The 14,576-nt window shown below is 39.3% G+C and overlaps 1 protein-coding gene across 4 annotated transcripts in view; it reads right to left on the minus strand.

Moving 5' to 3' along the window:
* The window catches only part of MINDY3 (MINDY lysine 48 deubiquitinase 3), a 384,131-nt gene that overhangs the window by 79,412 nt on the left and 290,143 nt on the right, over positions 1-14,576 (minus strand). For 2 of the 4 annotated variants that reach the window (XM_082845052.1, XM_082845053.1), the window contains exons 1-2: positions 12,530-12,817; positions 1,044-1,123 (exon numbers count right to left, since the gene is read on the minus strand). The exons of 1 other annotated variant lie outside the window; for it this stretch is intronic. In XM_082845052.1, coding sequence (XP_082701178.1) covers positions 1,044-1,123; positions 12,530-12,623 — 174 coding nt within the window. In that variant the 5' untranslated portion in view covers positions 12,624-12,817. Of the gene's footprint in view, positions 1-1,043; positions 1,124-12,529; positions 12,843-14,576 lie in introns of those variants that run through there. One more of the 4 variants, XM_082845054.1, reaches the window with a different exon arrangement.

The following is a 14,576-nucleotide window of genomic DNA, read 5'->3' on the forward strand; positions in this document are numbered from 1 at the left end:
TAAATTTTTTTTGTAAATCTACTAATGAAAAAAAATGTATCAACTTTACTCTTCAAAGAAATACAACAACGACCTACAAAGGATACATTTTAGAATGAACCATAAAGGAAAACTTCTTTTCTCCTTCAGAAAATACATTTTAAATTTAATAATGTAAGTGTATGGAGTATAAGGTTTGAGAGACAAATTTACTTTGCAGCTAACAGTTCAGGAATGCATTCTTTATGCCCAATGAATAATAAATACCACATTAAATATGTATTTTCAAAATGTGCTGATTAAAACAAACAATAAATTCAAGCTTCTTTTATAACAGTTCTAAAGTTATACTCCTGTTCAGACATTGTAAATATTATAGCAAACTGAAAATTCAATTCTCCATTTTAATAACGTAATGGTTTATAGCAAATCAGCCTCTGAATTTCAAACAATGCAACACAAAAAGATTCAAAATCAAATACATACATTGAGATTCACTCTACCTTTTGCCCAAAGAAAAAACCTTTTTTTTATTTTGGGGATTCTGTTTGAAATTGGTTGCTACTAATTTTATTTTAAAGACCAAAGCTAGAGCCTAAAACAGTATATACTGTCAACTTATTTTAAAATTTAATGAAGTTTTAGGTCATGAAAATATTAATGCATCTTCAACTTTTTAGAAAAACCGTTTTTAAAGATAGAACAAATGTAAATAGTACCACTGCTACGGTGTCACTATCTTTGGCATAAAATGTTATTACTCAACAGATCACTGTATAAGAAAGATGCCATGATCATTAACTCCAAATTTTCTGAAAGTCAGAGAACACCTACTATGTTTTCTTGAAAATAAAGAGAGCCAAATGGCTACTGCTGTGTAACCTACTCATGTTCTGAAATCATTTTTATTTTGGATATTTAAAGCAATTGACAAGAACAAAAGTTAAGAGGTAACTGATCATGCCTCATGATTACAGAGTACAGGTATTAGAAAACAGAAAGTAAAGCATGAAACGTTCGAACACGTCCCTCAAAGGAGTTGGTAAAGTAGCAGTCTATGTTACCTGAACGGGTGCAATAACAGCACAGGGGCCACCTTCAAACTGTTCTAATGCAGATCCCTCTGATTCACTAAACACAAACCCTAAAAATGAAAGCAAGTAGCAAAGATTAAAAATGTAATTCAAGTAGTAGCTAAAAGAATTTTTAATGTACTTTGCTTTGAGAAAGATCACTTATCACAACAGCAAAATATCCTCAAGTCAGTCAAGTGCAGTGGTTCTTAACCTTTTGGAGGATAAAGGAGCTCTTTGAAAAAAGATATGGAACCTAGGCTCCCTGCCAAATGCACATAAACACACACACACACACACACACACACACACACACACACACACAATTTTGCATCCAGGGACCCCACTAAGTGGACCAGAGAGATAAAGTGTGGCCTTCAGTAAAAGGACACTAAATCTGATTTTTAAATAATTTACTGAAAGGAAGACTTGACAGTCTACATACTGAATTTAAACAGATATTTTAGGACCCTTTTCAGAAAGTATCTTTTTTAGTTTCAATCTTTGAGTCACATTCTCTAAGCTAAAAATTAAAGAACATCATATACAGTGCATGTGGCCATATTGGTTCTATCTTAATTTAAACACTACCCAACTAGCACTGACTGAGTATCTAGTACAAGTTCCTGCAGAGAGCACCGGCACACTGCAGAGAGCTTGGGGCCGGAAGTCAGGAGAAGTGAGTTACTATCTGTATAAGCTTCAGGAAATCATTTCACCTCCCTAGGCCTCATACTTAGCTTTAAAATGATCACTTCCAATTCCAACATGTTAGGAATGTGTGAAATTTCACTAATGGTCATAATTCTTACATTTATTTAACAAACATTTAATGACCCTGAGATACTATACCAAGCATCTACGATATATAAATGACGTGAACGACAAAGTCCCTAGTCTGGAGAAGCCAACAGTCCAGGTGAAGACAGACATCTGAACAAATAATTACTAAGATGAAGGGATAAACGAATGTTATAACAGAAGTATGAAGTGTTGAGGATACACAAAGTAGTGACTTGATCTGAGTCAAGTCATACCAGCTAACTTTAAGGCTGACCTTGAACAGAAATTTATCAGAGAGGCAAGGGTGGCAGAATGACTTTCAGGTAAAGAAAATACCTTTATTAAAGGAAAGAGGTTTCGTAAGAGCAGGACAAGTTTATGGATCAGAGGGAACGTTAATGCAGCCAAAGGGCAGTATGGAGGCACACGGGAGAGATGGGAAAGGGGAGGAGGGAGAGCTGACAGGATGTTAATACTGAGAAGGGCCACACCATGACAAGTACTAATTAAAGGAGTAATACAATCATACTGGTATTTTTTTCTTTTTTAAAGGACCAGAATGGGGAAGAGGCCGTTTCAACACACCTATACAGTGCCAAACTAATAAAAGAAACTTAAGTGTGGAGGGAAGACACTATATCCAAACAGTATTTCTAAGGTAAAAATTAATATTTGATGAATATGTGCAAGTGGGGAAAGGCTTGGGACATAAGAAATTAGAACTGACTGACGTTTCTAGCTTGAGACACTAGATAGCAGGACAGATAAGAAACAGTATGAAGCTTCCCATTCCATCCCACCTCCTCTCTCTTTACCCTTCAATCTCTCTTTCAAACAGTATTTAAATGTATCTCACATATTTAAAAACAAAAAAAAATTCTCTTCAAGATTCTACCAAAAGGTCCTTGGTATTTACCCAAAGGAGTTGAAAACTTATGTCCACACACAAAAACCTGCACACATTGTTTACTGCACCTTTATTCCTAATTGCCAAAACTTGCAAGCAGCCAAGATGTCCTTCAGTAGGTGAATGGATAAATAGTACATATTATTCAGCATTTAAAAAATATTAGCTTGCAAGTTGTGAAAAGACATGGAGGAACCTTAATTACATATTACTAAGTGAAAGAAACCAATCTGAAAAGGCTACATACCATATGATTCTAACCATATGACAGTCTGAAAAAGGCAAAACTATGCAGACAGTAAGAAGATCAGTGGCTGCCAAGAGGAGGGGAGTGGGTGAAGGGTTGAACAGACAAGGCACAGAGGATTTTTAGGGCAGTGAAAATACTCTGATCTTATGATGATGGATACATTCCATTACACATTTGTCTCGACCCACAGGATGTGCCACACCAAGAATGAAAACTGTGGACTTTGGGTGATAATGATGAGTCCACGCAGGTTCAACACTGTAACAACCAACGTACTACTCTGGTGGGGGACACTGACAGTGGGGTGGGGGGCTGTGCATGTTGAGGGAGCAGGAGGTATGTGGGAAATCTCTGTATCTTGCCCACAGTTTTGCTGTGAACCTAAGATTGTTCTAAAAAGTAAAGTCTTAATTTAAAAAATCATTTGACCATAGAAACAACAACCACCACCTTCCACCCAAAACTCCAAACACCACTCTCTCAAAGCCCACCTAACTGTCTACATGCACTGTCTCAATTTCCTTACCTCCTAATTTACCCAACCCACAATAATTTGGTTTTCAACCTGTGACTGCACCAAACTCATTCTCACCAAATTCATCAATGACCAGACAGGCTATTTCTCAAGTCTTTCTTATTTCAGATGAATCTCACAGAGAATCATCTGAAATGCTGACCACTGACTTCTGAAAATCTTTTGGCCCTTGGCTCTAGTGGTACATCTTGTTCCAAATTTTCCTTTTCTGATTCTTCTCAGTATGAGCGGTGGTCAATTCCTTCTAAATGCTAATGTTCCTCAGGTCTTGGCTTTAGAATCTTTTTTCTTTGCATTCTCCCTGTGTAACTCATCTACTCACAAGGTTTCCATTATGGGTGATAATCCCAATAGAGCTCAGATGAGAACTCCAGACACAGACAGAATCCAAATTCCTCAACATGGTTTTGCATGGTCCAGCTTCTGCCTATATCTCCTCCCTCATCCTTTGCCACTCTCCTTCTTTAGGCTCTAGGCATGCTGAACTTCTTCCAGGCCCTCAAATATCCATTTTCTCTCTGGTTTCTTACACTTTGAACATGTTGTTCCCTCCGCATGAAACACTTGCTAACACTTTCTCTGAAAAAATCGGACTTATCTTTAAGGCTTCACCTTAAGGTAAGGTCCTCTTGGTTCAAGGACCCAAAACATATCTCTACCCCATTTCTAGTCCACCTTCAGGTTCAAACCACCATCATCTTTCACTTAGAACACTGTTAAGAGTTTCCAACCAGGTCCCCCCATTCTGCCCACATTCCCACTCCCACCCCACCCCTTATCTATTCACCATAGTTACCAGAGAAGTATTTTAGAAACAGACATCAGGTTTTGTCACAGCCTGCAATGGCTTCTCATTGCAATTGCAATAAAACTCCTTTTCATGGCCTAAGAGACACTGTACGATCTATCAACCCACCTTCCCTCAGTTCACTCTTACCTTCATCATCTACAGTGATCTTAGGCCCTCAGAACATCCCAAGGTCTTTACCTGGGGCTTGATGCTTGCTGTTCCCTCTGCACGAAATGCTCTTTTTCCTTCTCTTGTCATACAGCTGAATCCTTCTCATCCTTAAAGACCCAGTTTAGGTATTAACTCCTCAGAGAGATATTCCCTGATAGGTCTATCTAAGTAGATCTTTCCCACCATCCCTCAGCACAACCAGTACTTATCATCATCTGTAATTATATGATTGTTCACTTGTTTGTCTTGCCTTACAAGTATCTTGCCTGCTCTATTAACTGTTTTCCTAGTATGCTATATAGTTAATAATAAATGCTTGCTGAAGTTTTGGGAGTGAAGATAATGGGGATGTTTGTTTCTAAATTCAGTCTCTAAAATGTGAAACAACAATTTGGTTGGGGAAACATGGGTCTGGAGCCCAGGGCAGGGTTTAGGATTAGAGATAGCAAGTTGAATCACCTTAAACATGGCAGTTAAAGTGAATGAGAACATGTAGAACACAGATAATGAAGCCGGTTAAAATTTAAAAAAAAAAAAAAAAAAGTGAGCAGACGCTGAAGCAGCAAAGGAGATTGACAAAGACTTGAAAGGTAAGAGAAAAAAACACACTGAGGTCCTAGAAAGAAAATCAGCAGTCACCTGTTACAAATGCCGAGTGGAATAAAAACATTAAATGAAAATACTGGATTAAGCATGTCACTGGGAATACTAAAAAAAGAAATTTAGAATGCTGGGAAGGGCAGCCAAATTTTAAAGGGCTGAGGCGTGATTCAGAATACAAGGAGAAAGAGAAAAGGCAAACTATTTGTTAAACAAGTGAAGGGGAAAAGGATGATGGCTTGAAGGGTAGTTGGATAAAGAATTATTATTTTACAGAGGGAAGGGCATGAGTTTAAAAGAAGGAAAAGAGTGATTAAATGGGAAAGAGAGAGTTTAAGGACTCCAAGTCCTGAAAGAACTGAGACAGTGTGGTGTGGTGGTGGTGGTCGTGGACTGAATAAAGATAGGTTCTCAAGGTGTGGCCTACAGACCCCGGGAAGTTCCAGAGACCCTTTAGGGGACCTGCTAGAGGTGAAAATCATTTTTATTATAATACTAACATATTTGCCCTTTTCACTGTGTTGATATTCACAGCGAGGGTACAAAATGAACAGCAGGTTACATTACTGGTGCCTTAGCACACATTAGGTGACATTAAGCTGTACCAGCAGTCACTGTACTAGGAAACACCACAATATGCTCTCAAACACACAAAAAAGCCAATTTAACTTTAAAAAGCCCTTACTAATGCTAATCTTATTAAATCTTGACTCTGAATACAATGTACTTTAAAAAAATGGTCTGTGTGACAAAATGGGAACTACCCATAAAGCACCTCTGCTACATACCTTGAGCGATGATTGACAGATTCTCAAAGCACATGTGTAATTTTTTGAACTGTGAGCTGAGCTAACAGCTTTTCTGTGGAATGCTGTTTTTACTTTGAAGAGCTACTAACAAATTATGATTATTTAGACTTTTTCTCAGAAGTGAATGAAGTGAGCCTGATACTTCAAGGAAAATAACTTGACAGTATTTCTGCCAGTGATAAAATCTCAAGCTTTCAAGTAACAACTAAACTTCTGGAAAACTCAAGTCCAGCACTGTAGCTTGACAGCTTCTCAATACTCAGAGATTTTTCTGACAAGATCAGAAATAATGTGACTTTTGATATGGTATAACTATATGTGTTAACATTTAGAAGATCTGCATAAACCAGCAGACCGATAACTTCCAAATGACCAATGCACGCTGTTACAAATTAACGCATGGGTAAAAGATCCAGTCAAAGTACAAGACAAACCAATGAATTTCAATTTAACAGAGGACGAAAAGTTCACTGATGTGGCTTCAGATTCTGTATTTCAAGTAACCGCTAAGAAACTACCGCTTGTTGAGTTTTGGTGTAGTGTCAAAGAAGAATATCCACAATTATCTGAAAACACTATTACAAGACTCCTACATTACCAACTGCACATCTGTGTGAAGCTGGATTTTCCGCAGATACTTCAACCGAAACAACATATTGTAACATATTGAAACAACATATTGTAACATATTGTTAAGACAGAACGGAGAAGCAAGTGGGAGAATCCACCTGTCTTCCTATGAACCAGACACTGAAGAGATTTTTTAAAATGTAAAATAATGCCACAGGCCTCATTATTTTTTTTTTATTTTTCATATTGAAGCCTGTAATCGTTTTTAAGAATGTAACAGGGCCCTGAGTTTAACAAACTTGAGAAAAAGGAAATCTTAGCAGGCTTCCAAGTTAGACATGCAGGCAAAGAGGAAGGGAGGAGATGCTGCTGATTGCGAGTGGGGGCCATGAGGGCACAGAAAATTGAGGAGAATGTTAATTCCAAAACACATAAGAAAAGCAGACAGGATAAAGAACTAAGAGAAATACTGAGGGCTCAGCTAAGGTTTAATTCCTACATGTGTATTGAGGCTGACCACAATTTTCCCCAGCAACACACACCACCACCGTGGGAGAAACAGAATAGAGGATAAGAAAAATGCAGGATAAGAAATAGGTATGGTGGATGGGGCAAATGTAGTAAGGACAAATGAGAACTGAGGGTGCTGGTTATCACATCAAGACAACCAAATCTGACAGCCAATCTAGAAACAAGAGGTGAAGCCAAGGGGCCTCTGCTCTTCGTCTACCTCTTCTACTGGGAAGAAAGGGTCATTGGTGTTGGGCCTAAGTGCAGAGGTGAAACTAGGCTCTTTCAAACTTCCAGCGTATGTGATAAACAGGTCTCAGTAATGGATTCTTGCCTTCCTTAAAATGACTAATAATGTAACTCAATTTTCAAGATCCATGGGTGGGGCTTTTAGATGGAAATGCATTCTGATAAGTCGCTTTTGTACTTTAGAGATAAAAACCCCAGGGAGAGAATTCTAGGCAGATCTGCTTTATGCCAAATTCCGTTTAATTACAGTATATATGCTTGAGTGTGTTATTTGATAATGAACAAAGGCTCTTAGAGCTTAAAAATGAAATAAAGTTAGACAAATGGAAATTATTCTATCCTAAAACAGGATAATGCTAAGTAGGCACCCTCTTTTATAATAAGGTTTCACTTGAGTTTGAATTTTTTAGGATACAGTTATTTTTCTTGTCAAGTGTTCTCATATTCATCTTATTTCCTAGTTTTAAGAGGAATTAACTTATCACAAAATGGCTGTCTTCCTAATTAGATCTGAAATAGGCCATCTAAAGCATCTGATCTTAAATATACGATTTTGTATCACATTCCACAGCACTACAGACATAGAAGTCTTTCTCAGTTCTACAGCTCATAACTAATTTAAACCTGAGTCATGAACCTCTTTGCAATTTCCCAGTCTTTTATTTTCATATGACTGACTTAAATTATTCAAACCAGTTTGACAACTACTGCCTCTATAGTTCTAGCCTTCCATGTTAACAAAAGGCCACAGAAAGACTTCATTTGTCACTATATGTCAGATAATACTGGTTGAGTGGAATCTGAACTGAGCCTTAGTTTCCTCATCTACAAAAGGAGGATAACTATTGATACATTTATCTTTTGCTACCTCTTGGGGTTGCTGTAAGATTTTCAAAACCTGTAAAGCCTAATACAGACGTAAGGTATTATGATAGATGCGTTGAGCTGAAAAACACATTATGTACTCAAAAGTACCAAGAAATTAACTTTGTCACATAAGCTTCCAAATTGTGAGTTTAAAAAAATTGGTTTTTAGGTGACATATGACGTAGGTAGGTGGGAGAAAGTAAAACCTATATATGAAATAAAAAGGATTCCATCAACAACAAAATCTCTGAAATGATATGACCCACAATATTAATTTACCTTCACTTTGGAAGACAAATTAACGATACTGGCGTATCATTTTAGTACTTTGGTTAAATGTTAAATCACATTATAATAGACATCATACTTTTGGACTTTAATCCAAATGCTTTAACTCCTGCATACAATTTATGCTTATATTTTAACTAATCCCTCACTTTTCCAAAGTTACTTAGAATCTTTTATTTTCATATTACATAACAAAAATTGTCCTATACCGGAAAGTCCAAAACTCTAATTTCAATCCACTACAGCTCCCTCCCCATCTCCACCCCAAAACACCGCTGAACTGCTATAAACTGACAAATTGGGCTTCTCTTCTAGCTAATCTTTAGGTGAAACAACGAAGTAACTTAAAACTTGAAGGAAGGGGGCCAAGAAAAGGAAAAAATGGGTTCTCAGAGTTTATAATTTAGACCAGGGTTGGCCTGTTTTTTAAATGCAGTTTTGGAACACAGCCATGCCCTTATTATCCAGGGCTGCTTTTGCTGCAATGGCAGAGATGAGACAGAGACAATAGAGGCACTGGCCCTTTAAAGAAAACATTTGCCAAACACTGGCTAGACAACAGTACTGAAAAGAAAACAAATTCTCAATAAGTCAAAATGTTTGCCTTTGTAATAAGATTAACACTTACTTTTGTTAGATCTAGATGACTCTTATTTTGCTCTGCTGGGATGAGGTCAATGTGACCATTTCCTACTATCCTGGTCTAAGCCACGGTCTTTTACCCTTGCATTACTGCAACTGTCTCTCATTTGGTCTTGCTGTCTCACTCAATACACTACTGTCTATCCTCAAACTTAGCAGTCAGATCAGCCCTTTAAAAACCTGTCCTGTCGTGTCTCTCCTCTGCTCCAAACCTTCCAATGACCTCTCATCTCATTTAGAAGAAAAACCAAAGTTCTTACAATGGCCTATAAAATCTTAATGATTTGGGCCATATTATTTCTTACACCATCTTTATCACTGTCCCGTTCCCTCATTCCCTCTCCAGCCAAACTAACCTCCTTCCTGTTCCTTGAACAAAAAGCCAGACGTATTCTGCATAAGTCATTAAGTCTTTTACGATGGCCATCCTCACTGCCTGGAACACTCCTCAGATACCTGCATGACTAACTCAGTTACTTCAATAGTCTGCTCAAATCTCACCTTAAAATGAGGCCCGTCCAGGCTACTTCACCCTGTAATTCCTTATTTCTCTCCCTTCTAGTATATATGCTTAACTTATGCTATATTATGTTTATCATTTGTCTTCCCTCCCACCCTATCAAGTCTAGGTCTGGAACACTGGTCAGTTTGTGGGAGAAGGGAAAGAAGGATAAATGTGCTTACAAATAAGGAGGTAGAAAATATACGCGTTTCTTTAAAAAGTATTATAGGCAATTGAGCAGGAGGGAAGCAGGCAGGAGTAGGGAGTAAATTTCCAAGTTAAAAAACAAAACAACTTCAAAGCTTTAAATAATGTGACTTATTGCCTTTAAACTAAAAACTGTTAAAAAAAAAAAAAACCAAAACCAAAACCCTATTTTTTTCTTCTCTTAAGAAAAGAGAGAAGAGAATTATCTAAAACTGTCAAATGAATTTTAAACAAACAAAAAAATATTATGTGCCACTCTTGCACTTACTGCTTTAACCTATTATCTAAAACTGCCGTAGCATTAAAAGAGAGAGAAAAACAAACAAAAATCCCAACTGCTGCAGCTGTTTAACATATCAAAGGAATTTAACACGACCAATTAACATGACCATTTAACATGACCAATCAATAAATGGAATATCCCTGGACATAGTTCTATCTCTCTTTACCCCAAACACCTCACACCCATAACTTGCTTCCAAAAGACTAATGAGATTACAGCTGTCAATTCAAAGCACAGATAGATGATGAAATAAAGACAAAGCTGATGTCACAGTACGAACGCAGTAAGGCAAGCGCACCAAAGCAGTGTCCTGTGCCCGTTCCCACAATCCCAAGTCACGGCCACAGCAATCGTCAGCAATGGTCTCTGCCTCCTCTAAGAATGGATAAATGAATACAAAGTTAACACAGCAAGATCGATGACAACATCCCTCTGAGTCAGAGGTGACAACTTAAAAGTACATATTTGGTTGCCTTAAAAATCATGATCACTTTAAGACCTTGAAGAATTACACAGCCACAATATAACCGCACTCTCTGTAGAGCAATAATCCTTTATTTTGAAATGGTATTGATTGAACAAATCTTGTAAAGGAACTTCTGTATGACTACAAGGTGGCAGAGCATTCTCATATGTCATTACGAAGTTCTCTTTTAGTGATTATCCATCAAATTAACAATAACTTCTTGCAACTGTCAGGGCATGGCCAGAGAGCGATCTTCGGCTTGGTTTACAATTAAACACTTTTTAAATCAAGCTATCCTTTTCTGAGCATTTACTCCATGTCAGATATTGTGCTAAGTGCCTAAACGAATTCACCTGCCTTTAATCCTCACAACAACCCTGTAAGATTGGCACTACTATTATCTGCACTCTACAGAGAAGGAAACTGAGGCTTAAGTAAGCTAAAAACCTTGAACCTAGAACCCAAGTATGCCTATTCCAAAGCCTGTTCTTAACCATTATTAGAACTGCCTCTCTGAATTCTCCTTGCCTCCGCATCACAGTACTAAAATAAATGAGGCTGAATATCACCTTATTCTGTGTTGTATTACTAATTAGTTAACAGGAAGAAAAACTTTTCTCAATCCTTCACAGTCTTGCGTACTTTAGGGCTGTTCACTATTAGGATAAGTAAGACAAACTGGAAAATAAATTTTAAAATCTGCAAATGTGGATGTCCAACATTTCAGAAAATATTAGTTAAGCGACATAATTAAATCTGTAAAAAAAAAAAGCCAAACTAATTACATGCCTGGTTGAGCCACACAAAGGAAAACAACAAAGACAGCTGAATAGGAAATGGGAGAGTTGGAATTTGTTCCCAGTTCTATCAATTTGTGCATCTTTGGCCTGGTCATTTAACCCTTCACAACTCATTTTTCTCATCTTCAGAACAAGAGTAATGAACTAAATAACCGACCTGGCTGTAATATATTACGATTCTAATTTTACCAGCTTTTACCAGTATCTGGGAGGAAGGAAGGGATTACTTAAACCCTGAACTTTTGTTACTAAATACACAGTACGAAGTAAGGCTTAGGTTTACTATGCTAAACTTCCCCCAAACCCTCTGAGAATCGGTATTTTCTAAATAAATATTTTAATAACAAAATGTTTTAGTAATAGTACTAACTAGCTATTATTTGTGTGCTTGGGATGTTTTACATACGTCCATTACTCATCCTCCTGACTCCAAACACTATGCTCTTAACCTCAACCTCACCGTTGTCCCTTTTAAGTCACCTGAAAGTAATATGCTCGTTGTGTTTTAATACTGAAACTTACGAGTTAGGGATGATCACTAATAAATATAAATAGATGGTGTTTTTTCATTTCACAATTACTCGCAGTATTAACAAAACTTCTTATATAACTCAAAAGACTGTCTGGGTAATTAATTAGATCGGCCCAGGAAGTCCTATGGACCATATTCCTTTGAAATGGAACAGATCCCACCTCAAAACCGGGGACACTTCGGGTCAAGGGAACAAACACTCTGCAGCCGCAACATTACATTTCTGCACCGAGTACCACGCCTAACCATGCCTAACTGAAATACAAGCAACACAATCGCTTTCTGGAATTAACCACTGCGACTTTCACGTGGACTTCCCTCTCTCCAAAATGAGACCGAACGACCAGACTCGTTAGCGGGTAAAGATCCAGGCGGCCGGAGCCCTGCTGGAGGAACGGACGCCGGGGCACAGGACACACCTTCAGTGTCACCCGCTGCAGCCCGGCAGCCGCCCCCTCCTCCTCTCCAACCCAAAGGCAGCCCAGGGAGTGGCAGGGGCGCCTCGGGTCTTTGGCGGCCCGCTGGCACCGTTCCCCTACTTAGCCTCTAACCCTCAAGGCAGGGAGGGCTTTTCTAGAAGTCCCGTTTCTGGGCTGAGCAGGGGAACCGGGACGGAGTGCGGGGCACGCGAGCGGGGTGCCGCGAGAGGCGTCACGGCTCGACTCTCGCGGGGCTAAAGGGAGCGGCGGCCGGAAGCCAGAGTCCAGCCAGGGTACCTTGCGTCCAGCGGCAGAAGATGGTGTCAGAGAGACCGGGGCTGCTCTTGGCGCCCCACACCAGCTCCATCAGCTCTTTAGTCAGTTCGGACATGATGGGGTACCGGCGAGCGGGTCTTGGCTTTCCGGACTCCTGCCCCGGCACATGGGGAAGGGGCGGCTTCGGAGACCGGCGTGGCGGGACGGCAGCGGCAAACGAGCTGGAAGGTTAGACGCAAGGAAGGCAACAGGAGAGAGACCTACTTGCAGGGACCGAGCCTGTCAAGCCCCCTCGGAGCCGCAGCGAGGAGTTTCCCGCACCGGAAGTACTGGGGCCACTTCCGGCTTCTCGTTCACTACCGCCCCCAAGGCCGGAGGGCCAGGCGGCGCCTCCCCGGAAGCGGAAGTGGGGGGGCGGTGTTGGGAAGAGCCGAGGGCGGCTTGGCGAGCACCTGGCGGTTTGTGAGCTCAGTCCCAGGACCCGGTGGTGCGATGGCGTCTTTTGTGTTGGGAGAAGCGTTGCGTCCCGTGGGCGCTGGCACATTCCTACACCTGGAGTACCCCCTTCCTGTCCGCGCTGCTTTGGCCTTAGCTGGGGTGTCTGAGGCCCAAGCCCTAGGGCCCAGAAACATGGCCTATACCTTAAAATGTGTAATATTAATTCTGCCAAACCAGAGCTTTAAGACGATGGTTGAATCTCCGGGAGGAAACATCTGTGTCTGTGTCGAGGAGCCGCCGATAAATTGAAGGCTGTCAGCCTCTTGCTCAGTCATATAAAGTCAAACCAACTATTAACAGAACGGAAAAATGTCGCGTAATGGGCACTGGAAATGCCTCTCCCAGGTGTCTAACGCAGAATTACAAAGCTACTTAGAGGAAAACAGATTCAAAGCGGCCTGTCTGTAAATGGTAGTGCAATTTCATCTACAGTTTTCTAGACTGTAGGGTGTGTGGGCTAAAGACCAGGTTATAAATCATTGACAAGCATTCAGTTAAATTGGGTGAAAACTTCTATCTGTGCTGCTTCAAAAGAAGGGAATTTATTCTGGCTGAGCTTTGAATTTACAACGAAAAGGCAAACTGATGGGTTTCTTTCACGTAGCAAGTAAGAGGGTGTGCTAATTTATACTTTATTTCCGACTTAGGCAACCCTTGCTGTAGTTAAAAGGAACTGTTCAAAGTGCCTGAACCATACCCATAGCCTTCCTCCTAATTGTTATTCCCTTCGGAATATCCTTTATCTTACTATTTTTTCAAACCAAATCTTACCCATTCTTCAGGACGTAGTATAAGTTGTCACTTTGTAGTAAAGCTTTCTCCAGTTATTAAAACCTAAAGGAAAAATTGTAGCTTCTGAAATTTCATTCTACCTTATCTATAACTTGCTTATATTTGCAAAGAATTATTTACTCTTCTCATGCGGTATATGTTTATGGAAGCCAAGGAGCTGTCTTATTCATGGCACCTAATACAGAGCCTTGAATATACCTGGGTCTCAGTACCTGTTAGATGACAGAATGAAACTTGGCTTTATTGGAACTTAAGAATTCACTATCTTTCAGTAAGTGAGGGAACCAGGGGAAGTACCATTGACTGGTCCAATTAAATATTTAATATTTGCATGGGTGATTTACAATTTGCATAATTATTTCACTTCCTGAAAGACAGAGAAGGGTCAATGTTGATAGATCCTGTAAGTGGCAGAACTCTTAAGTTGAGGTGTTTGCCACATTTGGTTTCCTTCCATTAATATACAGATAGTAGTTATAGATTTGACTGTCCATAGATAGAAAGAAAAAGCTATACTTTCAAAATATTTTTGAAAATGAATTATTTCTTGATCTGTGATTTTTTCTTAGTTTCGGGCTATGGGCAAGCTGGCAAAATCTTGGGTAGACATTGATATGTATGTTCTTTCCACCTTTAGATTGTAGTCTTTATTTGCAGTGTTCTGCATTTTTTAATTAGCAGGACATATTTTTAAGTAGGAATATTTGATTAATGTTAAATTATTTATGTTCCTTAATTATTCATTACTTACTGCATTTAAATCGTGAACTTGCTTAAA

Source organism: Leucopleurus acutus (genome assembly GCF_964270905.1).
Source record: "Leucopleurus acutus genome assembly, chromosome: 1".
NCBI classification, from domain to species: domain Eukaryota; kingdom Metazoa; phylum Chordata; class Mammalia; order Artiodactyla; family Delphinidae; genus Leucopleurus; species Leucopleurus acutus.